Source organism: Panulirus ornatus, chromosome 19 (genome assembly GCF_036320965.1).
Source record: "Panulirus ornatus isolate Po-2019 chromosome 19, ASM3632096v1, whole genome shotgun sequence".
NCBI lineage: Eukaryota > Metazoa > Arthropoda > Malacostraca > Decapoda > Palinuridae > Panulirus > Panulirus ornatus.
This window is the reverse complement of record NC_092242.1, coordinates 10,306,742-10,332,437: the sequence shown is the minus strand read 5'-3', so window position 1 is coordinate 10,332,437 and position 25,696 is coordinate 10,306,742. Positions and strand designations below refer to the sequence as shown.

At 40.9% G+C, this 25,696-nt stretch overlaps 1 protein-coding gene across 12 annotated transcripts in view; it reads left to right on the top strand.

Moving 5' to 3' along the window:
• LOC139755383 (uncharacterized) overlaps positions 1-25,696 on the top strand; it is a 102,489-nt gene that overhangs the window by 11,657 nt on the left and 65,136 nt on the right. For 9 of the 12 annotated variants that reach the window (XM_071673622.1, XM_071673615.1, XM_071673621.1 and 6 more), the window contains exons 4-11: positions 699-926; positions 1,596-1,771; positions 10,084-10,238; positions 16,994-17,346; positions 18,038-18,253; positions 20,917-21,086; positions 23,313-23,486; positions 23,988-24,453. In XM_071673622.1, coding sequence (XP_071529723.1) covers positions 699-926; positions 1,596-1,771; positions 10,084-10,238; positions 16,994-17,346; positions 18,038-18,253; positions 20,917-21,086; positions 23,313-23,486; positions 23,988-24,453 — 1,938 coding nt within the window. The remainder of the gene's footprint in view (positions 1-698; positions 927-1,595; positions 1,772-10,083; positions 10,239-16,993; positions 17,347-18,037; positions 18,254-20,916; positions 21,087-23,312; positions 23,487-23,987; positions 24,454-25,696) is intronic. The other 3 variants (XM_071673619.1, XM_071673624.1, XM_071673625.1) reach the window with 2 other exon arrangements.

Sequence of the window (25,696 nt, the reverse complement as noted above, 5' to 3'; positions counted from 1 at the left end):
TGACCAAGAGGATATATGTGTCGGAGGTGGAGGGAACGAGGAGAAGAGGGAGACCAAATTGGAGGTGGAAAGATGGAGTGAAAAGGATTTTGTGTGATCGGGGCCTGAACATGCAGGAGGGTGAAAGGAGGGCAAGGAATAGAGTGAATTGGAGCGATGTGGTATACAGGGGTTGACGTGCTGTCAGTGGATTGAATCAAGGCATGTGAAGCGTCCGGGGTAAACCATGGAAAGCTGTGTAGGTATGTATATTTGCGTGTGTGGACGTGTGTATGTACATGTGTATGGGGGGGGTTGGGCCATTTCTTTCGTCTATTTCCTTGCGCTACCTCGCAAACGCGGGAGACAGCGACAAAGTATAAAAAAAAAAAAAAAAAAAAATTTCCTTATGCTCAAGTGGTATATAAATGTAAATTGGTGTCTTAAGGGGTTAAAGCTAGAGTATGATGATTTGATTATCAGTTGTTTTAATTGTATGAAGATATATTTCATGTAGATATATTTCCTTACTAAGAAACTTCCAGTGAATTTTTGCTTAAAAGTAAAGTATTTAGAATAGGCAAGAGCTCCACCTGTGAATGTCTCATATATTTTGATTTTGTTTAAGGACAAAGCATTATCTTATTTACTTAATTTGGTAGTAAAAGAAGACCAATGATATCTTATTTACTAATATAAATGATTTTGTTTTGGTACAGATGTCCATGAAAAGGTAGTGCACTTGGTGATGCGTGCACCACCCCAGGCTAACAGTCGAGGTGCTGGTGGGAGTGCTAGTTCATCGGGCAGTGGATCTCCTGGTGGCAGTCACCATCATCACCACCACCATCATTACCACCATCATCATCACCGCCGTCAGCAGGCACCAGAAGGTGCTCAGGTCCTCCTTGGATCATTTGTTGTCCCTGAAGATAATGAACCAATAGGTTTGTATGTCAGATTAGATTTAAGGAAGTAATGTGAAGATATAAGGAAAATTTATATCATGGTGGTTTTCAGAACAAGGCATGAATGAATAAGCATAAGATGATGTCGTCAAATAGAACATATTGCAGATATGTTAGTGATGAGGATAATGTGGTTTAAGGTATAGGAAAGAGGAGATAATGGTTGATGTTTCATGGAATCATCTCTGTGGTATAATGTAGATTTATATGCCCGTGGTGTAATGCCAAAGTTAACACATTGACCTCCCAGGGAGGTGGTGGAGGAGGGGGTACTTCACACTCAGATTAGTGCTGCTATTATGACTGCCTGCTGAGTCAGTTTCATCCATTGTTGATAGGTTAAAGTAGATGGAAAACAATTTAGGAGGAAAGTTTTTAGAAGCATGACAAAATTTTAACAATGTGTATTTAAGGAATTTTGGAAGGTAATAGGGTTTTTTATTCTAATTAGGCCTACTTGAGACTTGATGAGACATTTTCAAGGAAAAGCATACTGTTGAAAAGATTAGTAAAGATTATGGCATGTGATGGTCCTTTGAATTTATTCTACTTTATTAAGAATGTTTTGATTGAAAATGCTGGGTACAAAATGAATTGTGGACTATTTTTTGCTCACGTAATTAATTCCACTTTTTGGTTTCCCTCCAGTTCCCCCAACACAGGGACCTAGTTCGTCAGGTGTTCGTTTACATCAGGCCCGCACTATGCTAGACCGTGCAGCTGTAGTTCTTGACCAGCTGGATCGAAGGCTTCATCTGGGTGAAGCAATGACACCCTCGGCAGAGTCTTCACCAGATAGTGAACAGGCTGTTAGTGTTAACCAGGTGAGTTCTTTCATTTCAATTCGCTATTAAAGGCATTTGGCAAATATTATCTGTCATGGCTTTAAAACTACACCATCCTTTTATTGTTTTTTGAATTTTAAGATAAAGAATTCCTCCAATAAGAAATTCTGTTTTCATTATTAAGTTTTCTTAATCTTAGTTTCCACCTTTACATGGCAGCCTTGAACAATGGCATATTCCTCCATTAATATACCCCACTTTAGGGTACTATTTTTTTTTTTTTTTTCAATCCAACCTTTGATTTTCGTTTATGATATGTCCTTGTTGTTGCCATAATTATGTGCATAATTATCTCTCCCAACTCCTTGCATTTTCTTAACCATTATTTTTTTACAGGCTTCACTTCCCAAGCACAAAGAAGTCTGGTTTCCACCTTTCCTGGCAGGCTTTACACCTTATGACTCCTCATTCTTTTCCTTGTGTTCGACTTCCTTCCAGCAATTACACTGGGGATAGGGGAGAAAGAATACTTCCCACGTATTCCCTGCGTGTCGTAGAAGGCGACTAAAAGGGGAGGGAGCGGGGGGCTGGAAATCCTTCCCTCTCAATTTTTTTTAATTTTCCAAAAGAAGGAACAGAGAAGGGGGCCAGGTGAAGATATTCCCTCAATGCCCAGTCCTCTGTTCTTAACGCTACCTCGCTAGCGCGGGAAATGGCGAATAGTTTGAAAAAAAAAAAATGAAAGAAATCTGTCTCACTTGGCAAAATAACCTTTGAAAATATAAAACGTTCCATAACAAGTGTGGAACAATATTAGGCCAAATGAAAACAGTTTATAATATTTTTTATTTTTATTGTACTTAACCGCCGTCTCCTGCATTAGTGAGGTAGCACAGTGAAACAAACAGGAATGGCTCATCCCACCCACATAAACATGTATATACATAAATGCCCACACATGCATATATACATATATGTACATTTCAACTTATGCATACATATACGTTTATTCATTTATTTTTTTTGTACCTAGTCGCTGTCCCCGCGTTAGCGAGGTAGTGCAAGGCAACAGACGAAAGAATGGCCCAACCCACCCACATACACATGTATATACATAAACGCCCACACATGCACATATACGTACCTATACATTTCAACATATCCATACATATACATATTTACACGTGTACACATTCACACGTGCTGCCTTCATCCATTCCTCTCGCCACCCGGCCACACATGAAATAGCATCCCCCTCCCCTCCAGCAAAGCAGCGTCAGGAACAGACAAAAAAAGGCCACATTCATTCACACTCAGTCTCTAGTTGTCATGTGTAATGCACTGAAACCACAGCTCCCTTTCCACATCCAAGCCCCACAGACCTTTCCATGGTTTACCCCAGACATTTCTCATAACCTGGTTCAGTCCATCGACAGCACGTCTACCCTGGTATACCACATCATTCCAGTTTCCCCCTATTCCTTGCACACCTTTCTCCCTCTTGTATGTTCAGGCCCCGATCGCTCAAAATTTTTTTCACTCCATCCCTCCACCTCCAATTTGGTCTCCCACTTCTCTCCACCTCTGACATGTATATCCTCTTTGTCAATCTTTCCTCACTCATTCTCTCCATGTGTCCAAACCATTTCAACACACCCTCTTCCGCTTTCTCAACCACACTCTTTTTATTACCACACGTCTCTCTTACCCTTTCATTACTTGCTCTATCAAACCACATGTTGTCCTCAAACATTTCATTTCCAACACATCCACCCTCCTCTGCACAACCCTTTCTATAGCCCATGCCTCACAACCATATAGCACTGTTGGAACCAGTGTTCCCTCAAACATGGAACCAATGTTCCCTCAAGCGTACCCATTTTTGCTCTCCGAGATAATGTTCTTGCCTTCCACACATTCTTCAGTGCTCCCAGAACATTCGCCCCCTCTCCCACCCTATGACACACTTCTGCTTCCATGGTTCTATCTGCTGCTAAGTCCACTCCCAAATATCTTAAACACTTCACTTCTTCCATTTTTTCTTCATTCAAACTTACCTCCCAGTTTACTTGTCCCTCAACCCTACTGAACTTAATAAATAACCTTGCTCAACTTTCTACTTTCACACACTTTACCAAACTCAGTCACCAACTTCTGCAGTTTGTCACCTGAATCAGCCACCAGCACTGTATCATCAGCAAACAACTGACTCACTTCCCAAGCCCTCTCATCAACAACAGACCCTACTGAACTTAATAACCTTGCTCTTATTCACATCTACTCACCTTTCTTCTTTCACACACTTTACCAAACTCAGTCACCAACTTCTGAAGTTTCCTACCTGAATCAGCCACCAGCGCTGTATCATCAGCGAACAACAACTGACTCATTTCCCAAGCCCTCTCATCCACAGCAGACTCTTGCTTTCACCTCCCTAACCACCCCATTCATAAGCAAATTAAACATTCATGGAGACATCACACACCCCTGCCGCAAATCAACATTCACTGGGAACCAATCACTTTCCTCTCTTCCTACTTGTACACATGTCTTACATTCTTGGTTAAAACTTTTCCCTGCTTCCATCAACTTGCCTCCCACACCATATACTCTTAAAACCTTCCACAAAGCATCTCTATCCACCCTATCATATTCCTTCTCCAGATCCATAAATGCTACATACAGATCCATCTGTTTTTCTAAATATTTCTCATATACATTCTTCAAAGGAAACACCTGATCCACACATCCTCTACCACTTCTGAAACCACACTGATCTTCCCCAATATGATGCTCTGTACATTCCTTTACCCTCTCAATCAATACCCTCCTGTACAATTTCCCAGAAATGCCCAACAAACTTATACCTCTGTAATTTGAACACTCACCTTTATCCCCTTTGCCTTTGTACAATGGCACTATGCATGATTCATATATACATTGAATATCCTTACCAACCAATCATATATCCTGTATAAAACATTCCTTAACAAGTATGAACAATGGTAGGCCAAATGAAAACAGCTTATATTGCCTGTGCCATGTGAAGGTAGGTACCAACATATTTCTATTCTGCCCTCAGACACATGAACCAGCATGTCTAAAAGTCACATCCTGACCCATGTACCAGCATGTCTAAAAGTCACATCCTGACCCATGTTACACTTTAAAAACTTAATCAAATAACCATGAAACAGTTAAAAAACAAACTCAACGTCATATATTGTGACCCATGTGGTGATAGCGAGGAGATGGATGAATTCATGACGTGAAGCCATGGATGCTTGCAGCTTTGTTCTGAGGCCTCTGTTACATGTGTCCTTTTTTAGGAGTGTATAAAGCTTCTTCAAACACAGATACACTATATGTCACAACTGTAGAGGAACTAGGTTAACAGTTATAGGGAAATGGTAAGACCTGAAAGGTGAAGCACAGAATGTGGTCACCATAACGAACAGATTGTGATCAAGATTGTTATTATTTTTCTTGAGCTAAAACTTGCCGGTAGATAGCAGATTAGGTCAAATTATTGCAAATATTTTCAAAATGTATATAGCACAATGTAGGCCAGCAGAATTCAACCATGCACCGATAGATTACTATATCATCATGAGTGTTAAAGTGCTCATGTATTCTGTATTTCCTTACATTATTACCTTGAAAAGTTTTGTATATAACCTTCAATTATTTTGCTGTTGCACATGATATTCAGGAAAGTATGGCTTGCCTGAGAGCCAGTGGGCATATGATGTAAATCCATAGACACATGCAGCCATGTTTCCAGCCGTGTGGTAGATGTGTCTTTTTTGATGAATATATAAAGCTCCTGCAAACACAGATACACAATGTCACAACTGTAAAAAAACTAGGTTAACAGCTGTAAACTAGTGAATAATGAAGCATGAAATGTGGTCACCATATCTAGCAGATTTTGATCAAGATCGTTATTTTTGCAATAGCTGAAAATTGCTTTCAATAACAGATCAGAGCAATATATATTTATACTTGATCGCTGTTTCCCACATCAGTGAGGTACTTACAAAAAAGAATGGCCCATCCACTCATATACACTTATATATATAATATTATTATAATTATTATTATACTTTGTCGCTGTCTCCCGCGTTAGCAAGGTAGTGCAAGGAAACTGACGAAAGAATGGCCCAACCCACCCAAATACACATGTATATAAATACATGTCCACACATGCACATGTATTTATTTATTATACTTTGTCACTGTCTCCCGCATCAGTGAGGTAGTGCAAGGAAACAGACGAAAGAATGGCCCAACACACACGCACATATACATACCTATACATTTCAATGTATACATATCTATACATACACAGACATATGCATATATACACATGTACCTAAGTCATACTTGCTGACTTTATTCATTCCTGTCGTCACCCCGCCACACATGAAATGACACCCCTTCCCCCCGCACACGTGTGAGGTAGCGCTAAGAAAAGACAACAAAGGCCATACATGCTCATATACATACATATACTATTTATTTTGCTTTTTTTTTTTTTTTTTTCATACTTTGTCGCTGTCTCCCGCGTTTGCGAGGTAGCGCAAGGAAACAGACGAAAGAAATGGCCCAACCCCCCCCCCATACACATGTACATACGTCCACACACGCAAATATACATACCTACACAGCCTTCCATGGTTTACCCCAGACGCTTCACATGCCTTGATTCAATCCACTGACAGCACGTCAACCCCTGTATACCACATCGATCCAATTTACTCTATTCCTTGCCCTCCTTTCACCCTCCTGCATGTTCAGGCCCCGATCACACAAAATCTTTTTCACTCCATCTTTCCACCTCCAATTTGGTCTCCCACTTCTCCTCGTTCCCTCCACCTCCGACACATATATCCTCTTGGTCAATCTTTCCTCACTCATTCTCTCCATGTGCCCAAACCATTTCAAAACACCCTCTTCTGCTCTCTCAACCACGCTCTTTTTATTTCCACACATCTCTCTTACCCTTACATTACTTACTCGATCAAACCACCTCACACCACACATTGTCCTCAAACATCTCATTTCCAGCACATCCACCCTCCTGCGCACAACTCTATCCATAGCCCATGCCTCGCAACCATACATCATTGTTGGAACCACCATTCCTTCAAAAGTACCCATTTTTGCTTTCCGAGATAATGTTCTCGACTTCCACACATTCTTCAAGGCTCCCAGGATTTTCGCCCCCTCCCCCACCCTATGATTCACTTCCGCTTCCATGGTTCCATCCGCTGCCAGATCCACTCCCAGATATCTAAAACACTTTACACTATTTATTTATTTGTATTTAATTTGTTTTGTCGCTGTCTCCCGCGTTAGCGAGGTAGCGCAAGGAAACAGACGAAAGAAAGGCCCAACCCACCCACATACACATGTATATACATACACGTCCACACACGCAAATATACATACCTATACATCTCAATGTACGCATATATATACACACACAGACATATACATATATACACATGTACATAATTCATACTGTCTGCCTTTATTTATTCCCATCGCCACCCCGCCACACATGGAATAACAACCCCCTCCCCCCTCATGTGTGCAAGATAGTGCTAGGAAAAGACAACAAAGGCCCCATTCGTTCACACTCAGTCTCTAGCTGTCATGTAATAATGCATATAATGTCATGTAATGATACATATACATATCAACATATTCATACACAGACATGTACATATATACACATGTATGTATTCATACTTCCTTGCCTTCATCCATTACTGGCACTACCCCGTCCCACAGGAAACACCTTTGCTACCCCATGCTTTAGTGAGGTAGCGCTAGGAAAACAGATAAAAGGCCACATTTGTTCACAATCAGTCTCCATCTGTCATTTGTAATGCACCGAAACCACAGCTCCCTATCCACATCCATTCCCCACAGACCTTTAAATGGTTTATCCCAGACACTTCACATGTCCTGGTTCAGTCATTTGACAGCATGTTGACCCTGGTATATCACATCATTCCAATTTACTCTATTCCTTGCATGCCTCTCACCCTCTTGTATGTTCAGGCCTTGATCGCTCAGTCTTTTTCACTCCATCTTTCCACTTCCAATTAGGTGTCCCGCTTCTCCTTGTTCCCTACACCTCTAGCACATACATCCTCTTTGTCAGTCTTTCCTCACTCATTCTCTCCTTATGTCCATACCATGTATGTCAGACATGACTGTATTGTCATGAGTGTTCATGTACTCATGTAATCAGTATAATCTTGCGTTATTCTTTGAAAAGCTCTCTACATAATCTTCTTTTAATTTTTTATTGCATATGGACCATTCTTCACCTGTTTTCTGGTGCTACCTCACTGTCGCGGGAAACGGCAATTGTGTATAATAAGAAAATGTATGATATTCAGGAAAGGATGGTTCACCTGAAATCTAATCTATGTCAGACAGAAAATTGAAAGAATCCACAGGTAAAGCCAATTTACAGCTGAATGGATAGGCTGAACAAAGAAACCAAGCATTGACCAGTCATTGTGCAACTCCTCTCAGGAGTTACTGAGTTGCTAAGAATTCATCAGCACCTGACAGAGATGGGGAAATTTTTCCATGATGAATTTATTCCTTTGAATGGCTACATGACAAATTTGTGAAGCAAGTCCATTGAGGGTTACCCAAATTTTTCCTTTCAACCATGAAAATTCTTGTTCTTCAGGTTATATAAGAAACATATTTTAAAGTTATAGATTCAGAAATATTCATCTTTCATACACATTCACAGGTTCCCACATGAGTGGGTCACCATCCAGAACAGATGACTGAGCCTTAGAGGAAAAAATCCTTCCCTGGCGTCATCTGTTTTTCCACTTTTGGAAAGTGATATTTGTTATGATCATTTTTTCATATAACAACGAAAAGAAATCGCTTCAGAAGTATATTTCATCTTATGCATTCACTCCAATAATGTATAGGAGTTGTGTAGATGTTTCAGTGTATTTTTTTTTTTTTTTTCCGCTGTCTCCCGCGTTTGCGAGGTAGCGCAAGGAAACAGACGAAAGAAATGGCCCAACCCACCCCCATACACATGTATATACATACGTCCACACACGCAAATATACATACCTACACAGCTTTCCATGGTTTACCCCAGACGCTTCACATGCCCTGATTCAATCCACTGACAGCACGTCAACCCTGGTATACCACATCGATCCAATTCACTCTATTCCTTGCCCTCCTTTCACCCTCCTGCATGTTCAGGCCCCGATCACACAAAATCTTTTTCACTCCATCTTTCCACCTTCAATTTGGTCTCCCACTTCTCCTCGTTCCCTCCACCTCCGACACATATATCCTCTTGGTCAATCTTTCCTCACTCATTCTCTCCATGTGCCCAAACCATTTCAAAACACCCTCTTCTGCTCTCTCAACCACGCTCTTTTTATTTCCACACATCTCTCTTACCCTTACGTTACTTACTCGATCAAACCACCTCACACCACACATTGTCCTCAAACATCTCATTTCCAGCACATCCATCCTCCTGCGCACAACTCTATCCATAGCCCACGCCTCGCAACCATACAACATTGTTGGAACCACTATTCCTTCAAACATACCCATTTTTGCTTTCCGAGATAATGTTCTCCACTTCCACACATTCTTCAAGGCTCCCAGGATTTTTGCCCCCTCCCCCACCCTATGATCCACTTCCGCTTCCATGGTTCCATCCGCTGGCAGATCCACTCCCAGATATCTAAAACACTTTACTTCCTCCAGTTTTGCTCCATTCAAACTTACCTCCCAATTGACTTGACCCTCAACCCTACTGTACCTAATAACCTTGCTCTTATTCACATTTACTCTTAACTTTTTTTCAGTGTATACACATATAAAAGTGTGTGAGTAAGGTCTGAGTTTCAAATGTGTAGCCAGTGGTCTTTTCCTTGCAATCTGAAGACATATCATCATCAAGTAATTTAGGAGTTACCTTCTCCATGGTCCTCTTAATCTACTCAAAGTTCATATGGTATCCTTCCCAGAAACCTCATGAAAATGTAGGCATGGATAGAGGATAGCTGACTGTGGGGAGAAGTCATTGCATACTGTCACCTCAGTTACTACCCAGGCTCGGCAGGTACCCTTGAAATAGAGGCATGAAACTCATAGTGTGAATATGTCAAGAAGAGTTTGCTGGCTCTTGTAAGTTTCCATTTGGAGTAGTGTAGGGGTTAAATTATTTGCAGAGGGTTCAGAGATATGCTGATAGTATATATTTGTCTTCACTTTAAATGTGATTTTCTAATTATGATTTTCAGTTTGTTAATTCCAAATGTTAAAACTTTCAGATGGAAGGGCAAGGAGTAATGGAGACAGAGTCTGTAAGTAATAGCAGACCAAGTAATATTGCATCAGATGAGGGTTTGGCAACATCATCAAGCTGTACCACACCACCTGTGGAAGAAATGGAGGCATTGTATTCAGAAATGGATGCTCTTAACAGGTATGGTTTTATGACTTTTAAAATCTTTTAGTGGGTGATTTTTTTGTATTACTAAAGCCTCAGATATACTTTGCTTTTGTGTTTTTCCTTCTTTTATATATATATTTCCTTTTGCCTTAGATTACCCATTCTGTCTCATATTCCAAAGTTCAGCCTATTGACAGCATGTCACACATTGAATTCCACAGTGATTAGAAAGAATCTTTTCCATACATACCCCTCACCCACTTGAAAGCTCATGTCCTGGTAATCACTCCATCCTTCCCTCTCCATTTTGGCCTGCCCTTCCTCCCTTCTCCCTTCACTTCTAACACACATAGCCTCCTTTCATCCTATCCATACATCTAGACCACTTCAGTACACCCTGGTGAGCTCTCTTAGTCATTACTTTTATGATCAGCCTGCCTCACACCACATATTGTCCTTGGCATATCCACCTCTTCCATTCCTCTGCATTCATAGCCTAAGACTCATGTCCATACAGCATTGTTGGATCTACAGTGCCTCCAAACATTCCCTTCTTCGCCTTGACAGACACCTCTCTTTTCACACATTTCTCAATGCACCCAGAGCCTTAACCATCCTTCCCCTTGATTCCATATATCATACCCACTTTTGAACAACTAAGACTCTCCACTTTTTCCAGATTCCCCCAATTCACACTTGTGCTCAAATCATTTAGTCTCATCCCCTCTTTATTTGCTAGTGGCATGTAATTGACTCCCTGCTGCACTCACCCAGGTGCACATATTTATGAACCTTTTTTTTTAACGAGACATCCCAGTTATCAATCCTTTTTCAGCATGCAGCTTGAGAATATATTCCTTATTTTCATTTATGCCTGGTACCCCAATGTCCTCCTGTTATGCTCTTAACCCTTAAGTGCCAGGAGTCATCATGTGACTGGTAGATTTTTGTGGGTTTATTGTAAACAACCTGCTAATATTTTGACATATGTATTAATGTTAAGTGTCTCTTGGTCTTTGTTGGTGCTTATCAGTCTACTTTCCTTTTAAGTAATTCTGAATTGGTAAGAGTAAGTGAGCTTGGGAAGGAGACTTGTGTGAGGAAGTACCAGGAGAGACCGAGTGCAGAATTGAAAAAGGTTAGAGCAAAGGACATAAGGGGAGTGGGGAAGGAATGGGATGTATAAGGGAAGCAGTGATGGCTTGCTCAAAAGATGCTTGTGGCATGAGAAGCATGGGAGATGGGCAGATTAGTGAGTGGAGGGATGAAGAAGTAAGATTATTAGTGAAAGAGAGGAGAGAAACAATTGGACAACTTTTGCAGGGAAATAATGCAAATGATGGGGAGATATATTAAAGAAAGAAGAAAGAGGTCAAGAGAAAGGTGCAAGAGGTGAAAAAGAGGGCAAATGAGAGTTGGGGTGAGAGTATCATTGAATTTTAGGAAGAATAAAAAGATATTTTGGAAGGAGGTAAATAAAGTGTGTAAGACAAAAGGACAAATGGGAACATCGGTGAAGGGGGCTAATGGGGAGGTAATAACAAATTGTGGCGATGTGAGAAGATAGTAAGTATTTTGAAGGGTTTGTTGAATGTATTAGATGATAGAGTGGCAAATATAGGGTGTTTTGGTCAAGGTGGTGTGCAAAGTGAGAGGCTTAGGGAAAATGATTTGGTGAACAGAGAAGAGGTAGTGAAAGCTTTACGGAAGATGAAATCCGGCAGGGCAATGGGTTTGGATGGTATTGCAGTGGAATTTCTTATTGAAGGGGGTAACTGTGTTGTTGACTGGTTGGTAAGGATATTTAATGTATGTATGGCTCATGGTGAAGTGCCTGAGGATTGGCAGAATACATGCATAGTGCCATTGAACAAAGGCAAAGGAGATAAAGGTGAGTGTTCAAATTACAGAGGTATAAGTTTGTTGAGTATTCCTGGGAAATTATTTTTTTTTTTTTTTTTTTTTTTTTTATACTTTGTCGCTGTCTCCCGCGTTTGCGAGGTAGCGCGAGGAAACAGACGAAAGAAATGGCCCAACCCCCATACACACGTACATACACACGTCCACACACGCAAATATACATACCTACACAGCTTTCCATGGTTTACCCCAGACGCTTCACATGCCTTGATTCAATCCACTGACAGCACGTCAACCCCTGTATACCACATCGCTCCAATTCACTCTATTCCTTGCCCTCCTTTCACCCTCCTGCATGTTCAGGCCCCGATCACACAAAATCTTTTTCACTCCATCTTTCCACCTCCAATTTGGTCTCCCTCTTCTCCTCGTTCCCTCCACCTCCGACACATATATCCTCTTGGTCAATCTTTCCTCACTCATTCTCTCCATGTGCCCAAACCATTTCAAAACACCCTCTTCTGCTCTCTCAACCACGCTCTTTTTATTTCCACACATCTCTCTTACCCTTACGTTACTTACTCGATCAAACCACCTCACACCACACATTGTCCTCAAACATCTCATTTCCAGCACATCCATCCTCCTGCGCACAACTCTATCCATAGCCCACGCCTCGCAACCATACAACATTGTTGGAACCACTATTCCTTCAAACATACCCATTTTTGCTTTCCGAGATAATGTTCTCGACTTCCACACATTTTTCAAGGCTCCCAAAATTTTCGCCCCCTCCCCCACCCTATGATCCACTTCCGCTTCCATGGTTCCATCCGCTGACAGCTCCACTCCCAGATATCTAAAACACTTCACTTCCTCCAGTTTTTCTCCATTCAAACTCACCTCCCAATTGACTTGACCCTCAACCCTACTGTACCTAATAACCTTGCTCTTATTCACATTCACTCTTAACTTTCTTCTTCCACACACTTTACCAAACTCAGTCACCAGCTTCTGCAGTTTCTCACATGAATCAGCCACCAGCGCTGTATCATCAGCGAACAACAACTGACTCACTTCCCAAGCTCTCTCATCCCCAACAGACTTCATACTTGCCCCTCTTTCCAGGACTCTTGCATTTACCTCCCTAACAACCCCATCCATAAACAAATTAAACAACCATGGAGACATCACACACCCCTGCCGCAAACCTACATTCACTGAGAACCAATCACTTTCCTCTCTTCCTACACGTACACATGCCTTACATCCTCGATAAAAACTTTTCACTGCTTCTAACAACTTGCCTCCCACACCATATATTCTTAATACCTTCCACAGAGCATCTCTATCAACTCTATCATATGCCTTCTCCAGATCCATAAATGCTACATACAAATCCATTTGCTTTTCTAAGTATTTCTCACATACATTCTTCAAAGCAAACACCTGATCCACACATCCTCTACCACTTCTGAAACCGCACTGCTCTTCCCCAATCTGATGCTCTGTACATGCCTTCACCCTCTCAATCAATACCCTCCCATATAGTTTACCAGGAATACTCAACAAACTTATACCTCTGTAATTTGAGCACTCACTCTTATCCCCTTTGCCTTTGTACAATGGCACTATGCACGCATTCCGCCAATCCTCAGGCACCTCACCATGAGTCATACATACATTAAATAACCTTACCAACCAGTCAACAATACAGTCACCCCCTTTTTTAATAAATTCCACTGCAATACCATCCAAACCTGCTGCCTTGCCGGCTTTCATCTTCCGCAAAGCTTTTACTACCTCTTCTCTGTTTACCAAATCATTTTCCCTAACCCTCTCACTTTGCACACCACCTCGACCAAAACACCCTATATCTGCCACTCTGTCATCAGACACATTCAACAAACCTTCAAAATACTCATTCCATCTCCTTCTCACATCACCACTACTTGTTATCACCTCCCCATTTACGCCCTTCACTGAAGTTCCCATTTGCTCCCTTGTCTTACGCACCCTATTTACCTCCTTCCAGAACATCTTTTTATTCTCCCTAAAATTTACTGATAGTCTCTCACCCCAACTCTCATTTGCCCTTTTTTTCACCTCTTGCACCTTTCTCTTGACCTCCTGTCTCTTTCTTTTATACTTCTCCCACTCAATTGCATTTTTTCCCTGCAAAAATCGTCCAAATGCCTCTCTCTTCTCTTTCACTAATACTCTTACTTCTTCATCCCACCACTCACTACCCTTTCTAAACAGCCCACCTCCCACTCTTCTCATGCCACAAGCATCTTTTGCGCAATCCATCACTGATTCCCTAAATACATCCCATTCCTCCCCCACTCCCCTTACTTCCATTGTTCTCACCTTTTTCCATTCTGTACACAGTCTCTCCTGGTACTTCCCCACACAGGTCTCCTTCCCAAGCTCACTTACTCTCACCACCTTCTTCACCCCAACATTCACTCCTCTTTTCTGAAAACCCATACTAATCTTCACCTTAGCCTCCACAAGATAATGATCAGACATCCCTCCAGTTGCACCTCTCAGCACATTAACATCCAAAAGTCTCTCGCACGCCTGTCAATTAACACGTAATCCAATAACGCTCTCTGGCCATCTCTCCTGCTTACATAAGTATACTTATGTATATCTCGCTTTTTAAACCAGGTATTCCCAATCATCAGTCCTTTTTCAGCACATAAATCTACAAGCTCTTCACCATTTCCATTTACAACACTGAACACCCCATGCATACCAATTATTCCCTCAACTGCCACATTACTCACCTTTGCATTCAAATCACCCATCACTATAACCCGGTCTCGTGCATCAAAACCGCTAACACACTCATTCAGCTGCTCCCAAAACACTTGCCTCTCATGATCTTTCTTCTCATGCCCAGGTGCATATGCACCAATAATCACCCATGGGAGGGTATTGATTGAAAGGGTGAAGGCATGTACAGAGCATCAGATTGGGGAAGAGCAGTGTGGTTTCAGAAGTGATAGAGGATGTGTGGATCAGGTGTTTGTTTTGAAGAATGTGTGTGAGAAATACTTAGAAAAACAAATGGATTTTTATATAGCATTTATGGATCTGGAGAAGGCATATGATAGAGTTGATAGAGATGCTTTGTGGAAGGTATTAAGAGTATATGGTGTGGGAGGCAAGTTGTTAGAAGCAGTGAAAAGTTTTTATCAAGGATGTAAGGCATATGTACGAGTAGGAAGAGAGGAAAGTGATTGATTCTCGGTGAATGTCAGTTTGTGGCAGGGGTGCGTGATGTCTCCATGGTTGTTTAATTTGTTTGTGGATGGGGATGTTAGTGAGGTGGATGCAAGAGTTTTGGAGAGAGGGGCAAGTATGCAGTATGTTGTGGATGAGAGTGTTTGGGAAATGAGTCAGTTGTTCGCTGATGATACAGCGCCAGTGGCTGATTCAGGTGAGAAACTGCAGAAGCTGATGACTGAGGTTGGTAAAGTGTGTGAAAGAAGAAAGCTGAGAGTAAATGTGAATAAGAGCAAGGTTATTAGGTATAGTAGGGTTAAGAGACAAGTCAATTGGGAGGTAAGTTTGAATGGAGAAAAACTGGAGGAAGTGAAGTGTTTTAGATATCTGGGAGTGGATTTGCCTGCGGATGGAACCATGGAAGCAGAAGTGAGTCGCAGGGTGGGGGAAGGGGTGAAATTTCTGGGAGCGTTGAAAAATGTGTGGAAGGTGAGAACATTATCTTGGAAAGCAAAAATGGGTATGTTTGAAGGAATAGTGGTTCCAACAGTGTTGTATGGTTGTGAGGCATGGGCTGTAGATAGGGTTGTGTGGAGGAGGGTGGATGTGCTGGAAATGAGATGTTTGAGGACAATATGTAGTGTGAGGTGGTTAGATTAAGTAATGAAAGGGTAAGTGAGAGATGTGGTAATAAGAAGAGCGTGGTTGAGAGAGCAGAAGAGGGTGTTTTGAAATGGTCTGGTCACATGGAGAGAATGAGTGAGGATAGATTGACAAAGAGGATATATGTGTCGGAGGTGGAGGGAATGAGAAGTGGGAGACCAAATTGGAGGTGGAAGGATGGAGTGAAAAAGATTTTGAACATGCAGGAGGGTGAAAGGCATGCAAGGAATAGAGTGAACTGGAACAATGTGGTATACCGGGGTTGATGTGCTGTCAGTGGATTGAACCAGGGCATGTGAAGAATCTTGGGTAAACCATGGAAAGTTTTGTGGGGCCTGGATGTGGAAAGGATGCTGTGGTTTTGGTTCATTGTACATGACAGTTAGAGACTGAGTGTGAACGAATGGGGCCTTTGTTGTCTTTTCCTAGCACTACCTCGCGCGTGCAGGGAAAGGGGGTTGTCATTTCATGTGTGGCGGGGTGGCTGTGGGAATGAATAAAGGCGGCCAGTATGAATTATGTGCATGTATATACATGTATGTGTCTGTGTATGTATATATATGTATACATTGAAATGTATAGGTATGTATATGTGCATGTGTGGATTTGTATGTATATACATGTGGATGTGGGTGGCTGGGCCATTCTTTGTCTGTTTCCTTTTGCTACCTCACTGACGCAGGAAACAGCGGTTAAGTATAATAATGATAATGATTGGATGGGCCTTTTTTTGTATGTTTCCTGGTGCTACCTCACTGATGCAGGAGATGGTGATCAAGTGTAATAAAAATGATGATAACATCTGCAAACAGGAGTCACTGGGTAGGTTGCAAATTTCTAGAATGTTCAAAACCTGGTTTAATTATGACTGGAGCAGTTCAATTTTTAAGCTAGAGGTATTGAACTACAGAACAATTTTATGTTTTTAACCTCTGTTTTCACCATTCCAGCCTTGTTTTAGAAGGAAAAAATGGCAACTTTGATCTGATTGGTACAGTGAAGGAAAATTCATTCTTGAATTTTTTTTCCAGCATGGATCCAGCTACATTGATCCCAGCTCCTCCACCAGCCCCAATGATGGGGGCTATTAATGGCAGTCTTGCTGGTGGTTTAGCCCAGGCAGCATCAGCAGCAGTAGCATCAGCCCTGTCATCACTAGCTCGAGGAGGACCTAGCTCTGGCTCTAATGCTGCTTCTGCAGCTACCACCAGACCTCCTCCTGTCAGCACGACTTCAAGTACCCCCACTGTTTCCAGCACAGATTCTGCCTCTAACTCATCAACCACAACTTCAGCCACAAGCAGCAGCAGTGGTGGGGGTAGTATTGGCCCTCTTCGTGGTTTCCCCCAGGGTAGTGTGCGCACACTAACTGTCAGAATTACAAGTAAGGCCAACATGCTACCTCAGAGTTACACAGCAAATGCTTCTTCATAGTCCCTGAAAAACAGATGTTTCTTCACGTTTTCCTCCATTGAAGATTATTAAACTATTTCTCTGTGAAGTGCCTAGTGCATGAGTTGTAATAATATTGAAGTATGTTTTTAATATTTAAGGCCAGATAACACATCATTATATTATTACTAGTTGTCTGTTATGGAAAATTGTTGAATGACAAGAGGAGATTATTTGTTGTTAACTTTTGAGGTAGTTTTATGCATGTAGCAATACCAGATGCTCACTGGGCAGTGTGCAAGTTGACATAATGTGATACTTGAACTCATTGATGATTGGTGAATTCATCTTTAAGGATGCATTGGTTTCTGCAGTGATTTCATCACAGCTTGTACCTTGAGGAAGTTATTATCGGTGACTTCAAATAAGGATTTAGTAATGTAATTTATATGTAAAGATTCATTGGTTTCAGTAATTATTTCATAAAAAAGGAAAGTAAATTACAAAATATTTAAACAACATGTTGAGAAGCATTATACATTTGGAATCATTACTTATGAATTACTATTTTCAGTTTACTTTCCATTGAGCGATGATCATTTTTCATTTGTAGTTTCTCTGCATGAATTTCCAAACACATTATTAGTAGTCATAATACTTTACTGTTTTGCTTAATTTTTCAGATCCCCGACCATCAGGTACAGAAGGTAGTAGACAAGGTAGTAACAGCACAGCTGCTGCAGCTGCTGCACCTTCCACTTCTACAGCTGTTAACACAGGAAGTAGCACTGTAACTTCCAGTGGCATGAACACAGCTGAAGCAGAGAACAGCAGAAGTGGCTCTGATAGTCGGGAGAGAGCTAGTCCAAGTGGTACAACTACTACATCTAGTGGATCAGGTAAACATTGCTGTGTAAAGTTTCTTTTTTTTGTTTCATTTAGAAACCAGTTGTGGAAAAGTAACAAACATGGCATGTGGTAATGGTGAAATGGGTGAGAGAGTAGGAGGGAGGGCAGGGATATTAAATGCAAATTATGTTTATATATTTGTTCATACTTTTCACCATTTCTCCACTCGGTGAGGGAGCATCAGGAAGAAACAGTGGCCTCACTCCCACAAAACTCACTATGTAGTTGTGATTTATAGTGTACTGACACCTCATCCTGAGTTTAACCCTGAAGACTATTCTGTGGTTTCCTTTGGCCAATTCCTGTGCTTTGGTTAAGCTCATTGACAGCACATTGCACTTTATATACCACAGTGCACCAATGCATTTTATCCATTGCAAACCTCTTATGCCCACGTATGCAAATATACATATCAACATATACATACGTATATACTCACATACGCAGATATTACATACATACACATGTACATATTCATACGTGCTACACATGTACATATTCATACTTGCTTGTCTTCATCCATGCTTGTCACTATCCCACCCCACAGGAAAACGGCATCGGTATCCCCTGCTCCAGTGAGGCAGCGCCAGGAATACAGACAAAGAGGCCACATTTGTTTACACTCACTCTCCAGTTGTCATGTGTAATGCTCATATGCCCCCTTTTTCAGCCCTTGCACCTTCCTCTTGACCCCCTGCAGCTCTCTTGTGTATGTCTTCCCAATACTTGTGTTCCTTCTTTGCAGGTATTGTCAATATACCTCTCTTTCTTTCATTTAACCCCATACCACCACTCTTTACTCTTTCCCAAATGCCCACATTCCAGCTTCCACATACTACACACTTCACCTGTACATCTTTGTGGTGTTTTGCTAACTACCTTTCATTGCTCACCCACTTCCCTAGTTTTGTTCACCCTCATCTTGTGCTACCATTCACCCACTCTCTCTTTATATCCAAGCACACAAACATCTCGTCCGTACTCACTCTTTTTCACTTCCAGTTCCTCCTCCTCTTAAAGCCACCACAAATCTCACACACCTCCACCAAGAAGTAATTGCATATCCCAATAGCAGCCTCTTTCAGCACATTCACTTCCAACACTCACTTATTTGTATGCTTTTCAAGTAGTGGTTAATTCAGAAATGCCCAATAACCCCCAACCTCACTGACTCGCATGTACTTATATGTGCACTTTTTTATTAACCAGGTCTGTCTAGTCACCTGTCATTTTTTTTTAGCACATGACTCAGCAAGTTGCTCACCATTTCATTTACACTGGATACTCCATGCTTCCCAGTTATACTTCAAACTGTCACATCACCTGCTCATGCATTAAAATCATCCATCACTAATACTCAGGGCCTTACATCAAAATTGCTGATGCTTTCACTCAGCCTCTCCCAAAACACTCATCTCTCCTCCTCACTCCACTTGATACTGATTGTATGTGCACTAACAGTCACCCACTTCATGTAATTCACTTTCCTATTCATCCATATACATCTGGAGTGTCTTAAAACTTTCTCACAGTGCTACAACTCTTCTCTCATCAGAAATGCCTTTATCATTACATGTATACATATTTTTTACACTCATGTCCATCATTTCCTGTGTTAGTGAGGTATCATTTGGAAGAAAAACATGACCTCTCTACCTGTGATATGCAGTGCACTGAAACGAAAGCCTACTGGCCACATCCAGGCCTTATAGACCTTGCCACAATTTTGTATGAATGCTTCATATGTCTTGGTTCAGTTCATTGACAGCATGTCATATTGTGTATACCACATCACTCCATTTCTCTCTACCCAGTTTGTGCCTTACATTCCGCTCAATCCCTAAGCACTCTAGACCTTTTTCACTCCATCCTTCCATCTTCAGTTTGGTCTTCCCCTTCTCCTTATCCCCATTACATCTGACAAATTTACCCTTTTTATAAATCTCTTCTCACTCATCGTTTCCATATGTCCCAACCATTTGAGCACTCATTCATCAGCACTCTCAACCACTCTTCTAATTACCACATCCCTCTCTTACCCTGTCATTTGTTACCAGATCAACCCATCTCTTTCATCATATTATCGTCAAACATTTAAAATCTAAAACTCTTGTGCTTTCTTCTACACTTTATCTTTGGAGCCCATGCTTTTATCCATAAAACACTGTTGGAACTACTATACTTTCAGATTTTCCCATCTTTACTCTCATTGACAAAGGCTTCTTTTTCACACACTCCTTAGTGTGTCCGGGACCTTCTTCCTCTCACCCACCTAGTTGAATGGTTTACTTCAGCTTCCATAGTTCCATTCACTGCCATGTCCTATACCAGGTATTTGAAACATACCACTTCTTCCAGGTTTCCTGCATTCAAACTAACACTCCAACTAGCCAGTTTCTTTGCAAAGCTAGACATAATAACCTTTTTTTTAATGTAGGGAGGTTGTTGTATGTAGCAGTATCAGTAAAGCCGATCATTGTGTTGATGAGTTCCTTTTAAACTAATTCTTGTCAGAGTCCAAAGTGGTTGCTGCCTCAGTAGGAAACAGCATTGTTATGTAATTAGGTTTTGGTGTAATAAGTTGCTGCTTAAAAACTTTATATATTTTCTTGAATGTTTGCAGCATTGATTATTTTCTTGAATGTTTGAGCAGATGGAGCAGGTAATGCTGATGGAGGTCTGGGCGTTGTACGACTGGAACATCCTCGTTGTGCTGTAATGGTGGAAGTTTTGGACCAATATAACCAAATACAGCGTCGTCTAGAGCCTTATTTGGCTCGCTACCACCAAGCTATGGCTAATGACCCAGTCTATAGTGATGGGGTATGTGCATTTGTTTTGTTTCATTAGGAAAAAATAGGTCAAATGGATCACATAACATGCCTGATTTTAACTTTCTTCTTGTGTTTATTTACTAAAGAGCTGAACATTCTTTTATATTTTTAGTGCAGACTACTGGTGATAATTTGTTTTTTTTTTTTTTTTTTTTTTTTTCATACTATTCGCCATTTCCCGCATTAGCGAGGTAGCGCTAAGAACAGAGGACTGGGCCTTTGAGGGAATATCCTCACCTGGCCCCCTTCTCTGTTCCTTCTTTTGGAAAAAAAAAAAAAACGAGAGGGGAGGATTTCCAGCCCCCCGCTTGTTATCACATGAAAATCTTTTGCAAACTTTTGAGTCTTAGAGTTAGATCTTCAGTGCATGGAAGTGTTGGAGATGTTTGGAAAACGAACTGACTTGAAAAGATTCTGAATACTTCATACTTTTGAAAGGGGAAATTAGTACTCACGACAGGTAGATATATCCATACATAGATGATGTTTTATGATTGCATTTTTTGTGCCTGTTGGTAGGTAGTTGTTGGTAGGCAGGCTTTGACCAAGAGGATATATTACTGGTACTAGCCTGGATATCAGGAGGGTTAGTGACAGCTGCATAGTGAGCCAGCACTTTGGTGGTTGTCAAGTTGCACTCCTCTGACCCTGGTAGCTGTCTTTTCTGCCTCACCCACACATGGATTGCTGGCATTCTGTCCACAAACAAACAGTCTTTTCTTGTTACACAAAATCCCTAATATCACTTAACTCTCACAACTTAACCATAACTCGAGATTTTCCTGCAGCGAGTGCTGTGTGCTTTCCTTGCCTTTTGGCAAAATTGAAGGAGCAATAGTTTAAAGTAGGAGGTAGGAACTTGAGGCATGAGCATTAGGTAGAAATATTGGGTAGGAACATTAGGCAAGAGTATTGGGTAGAAGTACTGGATTGGAATTTTAGGTAGGAACATTATGTATACACATTAGATGGAAGTAGTCATTAGGAACATTAGTTAGGAGCCTCTGAAAACACTGCTAAAGTCTGTCATTGCCTAGTTTAGAGTGAGGTACTAAAGGCTAAGGAGCTATCCTGGAGTTTACCAGTTATAGTATCTCTCTCTCTCTCTCTCTCTCTCTCTCTCTCTCTCTCTCTCTCTCTCTCTCTCTCATGCTGAATCTAAAAGTAGGTTAGTGTGTTTTTAAAGAGCAGCTCAATCTTTGATTGGAAAGTCTCAGGCAACCTAACTTTTGATTGAAGTTTTAGCAGCTGATTGTTTTTAGAAAGTCATTTACTATTTAATAGCTAGCTTGTCTCCACTTTGATTTTAATCATAACTTTTTTTTTTTTACCAACAACATTTACAGGCACCAGACATTATAGCATACATTTTTTGTGGGTAGGATAAAGGTTTGTGGATGGTCTAGGACAGTGTTTACTCTCATGTAGCTATTTTTGTATCTTATAATGGTTTTTGTGATTAGCATATAATTTTTTGCCCTAGATTTAAAGGGATGTAAAGATTTTGCTTCAGAGGTTTGCTACAAATTTAGTAAGCCCTTTAAAAAAGATTATGTAGAAGCAGTTATCAGTTGTATGTAGCTTTAATTAGGAAAATTGCTGCCTCATTATCAGTTCAATCAAGACAGCTCATATCTTTGAATTCTTTTAGTTGGACTCTGTCTCTGATCTGCTGTATGGGTACCATAAAATATGTCTCTTGTACCTTCCATGACTGTCCATTTTTTTAAAGGTATTGCACTGGAAAATACATGGATAGCTGCGGTGACTGAAGTCTTTAAGGTCAGATATATTTCAGAGAGGAATTTTTTTTTGCGTATGGCTGGGGTTGTGAAAAGACATAATCTTATGGCAGATCAACGTGGTTTCCAAATAAGATACGCATAAAGGTCCGTATATTTATGTGAAAGCCTTTGAAGATTATGGACAGATTGCTGTTTTTATTATTTTGATGGTAATGTTCAAAATGTCTTTTCTTTTATTTTGCCAGAAAATTCTGTCTACAAATTAATTGAGAGTGGTTTTTAAAATGTGACTTATTAACTGCTGTCTTTATTTGTTTAGGATTCTATCCATTTCATCAAAGAAGTCAGTTCCTCATTTAATTTGTATCTTGGAAGTTTCCTCCGTTGATATTCCTTCATTTGTACATATTCGCTCTTTTCAGATATTGCCCCAGAAAAGAAATTGATATTATTTTACTTGCATGCTTTAGGATATGGCATCACTGCAACAAGAGCAATGGCTTCTGTGGAGAGTGTCAGAAGTGCTTCATTTTATGTCCCATGCTATGCATGCTATCAGTGATATAATGGTGGATCTTCGGCGTTCGCCCCCACGACAGTTACGTGCTCGGCCAATTATAATTCAGCAACCTGCACTTGTACAGGTATGTTAGAAATTGAAATTCCTTTATATCTCATGATTTCCATGTTAACATGTATGCATTACATTTAACACACACAAGACATTCACTTCCTCACAATGATAACTTCAACACATTGATTTAACGTCCTCAGATCAATGCTGGCACCCAATTTACACAAGAAAAAGAATCGCTCATCGTTAACAAGCACTTCATCCACTCCATTTCATGCCTCTTTTACCTAGTCATTTCCCCTCTCAAATGCAGATATTATACAGATGCAAAACCACACAAAATAGTGCACTCAGGACAATCACTGGCTGCATAGCAATCATAAGCACAGAACACCTTCACAGTGAAACAAACATCCTCCCATTAACAAACTCCTAATGATTGCATATATATCATATGTATCCTTTGATTCAATAAGTGGATTATGACATACCTGTTACTTCAAAAAATTTTATCCCCTTTTAGTTCATACAACTTCATTGCTGTTTATTAGTGTGACAAGTTTTCTTTCAGGCTCAGATCAATGTAACTGCCAGCTCAGACCCAACACGAGGAACCATGAGTGTAAGGAGTGGTAGCCGTCCAAACACTACCCTATCTTCATCCACTACTAATTCAACACCTAGTACCACTTCTTCAGCTAGTACAGTTCCTGCTTCTACCTCATCATCAGCTTCGTCAACTTCATCTGCAAGAATTTTTACTATCTCAGGGCCAGCAGGACCTAGTATTAACTTGCTTGCCTCCTCTACATCCTCGTCAACTCCCTCCTCTATTTCTACTAGCTCATCGAGCTCAACTACATCCTCTACAAGTAATACGAGTCAGTCCACACCTGCTCAGGCTCCTAATTTGGCTTCACTTCTGAACTTAGGATCTATGCAAGGATTTCCTATGGATGGAGGTGACCTAGTCCTCATGGAAGTCGGCCCTCATGGAATTACTATTGACTCTGTATCTGCTGAAGGTAGTGGTGCAGGTATGTATGTTTCTTTTAGGATTTTATTTGTATGAAATTATTTTTATTTTCTCAAACAAAATTATTGACTTATTTTAACATTTTTTGTCTTATCTGTATTCTCTGCATTTATGCATTCTCTGCAGTTGTTTTGTTTATTAAAATAAAATATTATGTATGTTTGGCTGATATCTCCTTCAACATTTACAAAACATTTTGGGCTTCGTTGATATTGATTACCTTGATTTATGTAGCTTTGTTTCATTTGATAAGGTAGGCAGTTTTAAATCTTGCTTTGCTAGGAAGTATTCCTGGATAGTAGGGGATGTGTGGATTAGGTGTTTGCTTTGAAGAATGTATGTGAGAAATACTTCGAAAAACATGTATCTGGAAAAGGCATATGACAAGGTTGATTGAGATGGTTTTTGGAAGGTCTTAAGAGTATATGATGTGGGAGGTAAGCTTCTAGAAGCTGTGAAACGTTTTTACCTAGGTTATAATTAATTTGTTTATGGATGGGGTTGTTAGGGAGGTAAATGCAAGAGTTTTGGAAAGAGGGGCAAGTATGAAGTCTGTTGGGGATGAGAGAGCTTGGGAAGTGAGTCAGTTGTTGTTCGCTGATGATACAGCGCTGGTGGCGGATTCATGTGAGAAACTGCAGAAGCTGGTGACGGAGTTTGGTAAAGTGTGTGGAAGAAGAAAGTTAAGAGTAAATGTCAATAAGAGCAAGGTTATTAGGTACAGTAGGGTTGAGGGTCAAGTCAATTGGGAGGTGAGTTTGAATGGTGAGAGGCTGGAGGAAGTGAAGTGTTTTAGATATCTGGGAGTGGATCTGTCAGCGGATGGAACCATGGAAGCGGAAGTGGATCATAGGGTGGGGGAGGGGGCGAAAATTTTGGGAGCCTTGAAAAATGTGTGGAAGTCGAGAACATTATCCCGGAAAGCAAAAATGGGTATGTTTGAAGGAATAGTAGTTCCAACAATGTTGTATGGTTGCGAGGCGTGGGCTATGGATAGAGTTGTGCGCAGGAGGATGGATGTGCTGGAAATGAGATGTTTGAGGACAATGTGTGGTGTGAGGTGGTTTGATCGAGTAAGCAACGTAAGGGTAAGAGAGATGTGTGGAAATAAAAAGAGCGTGGTTGAGAGAGCAGAAGAGGGTGTTTTGAAATGGTTTGGGCACATGGAGAGAATGAGTGAGGAAAGATTGACCAAGAGGATATATGTGTCGGAGGTGGAGGGAACGAGGAGAAGAGGGAGACCA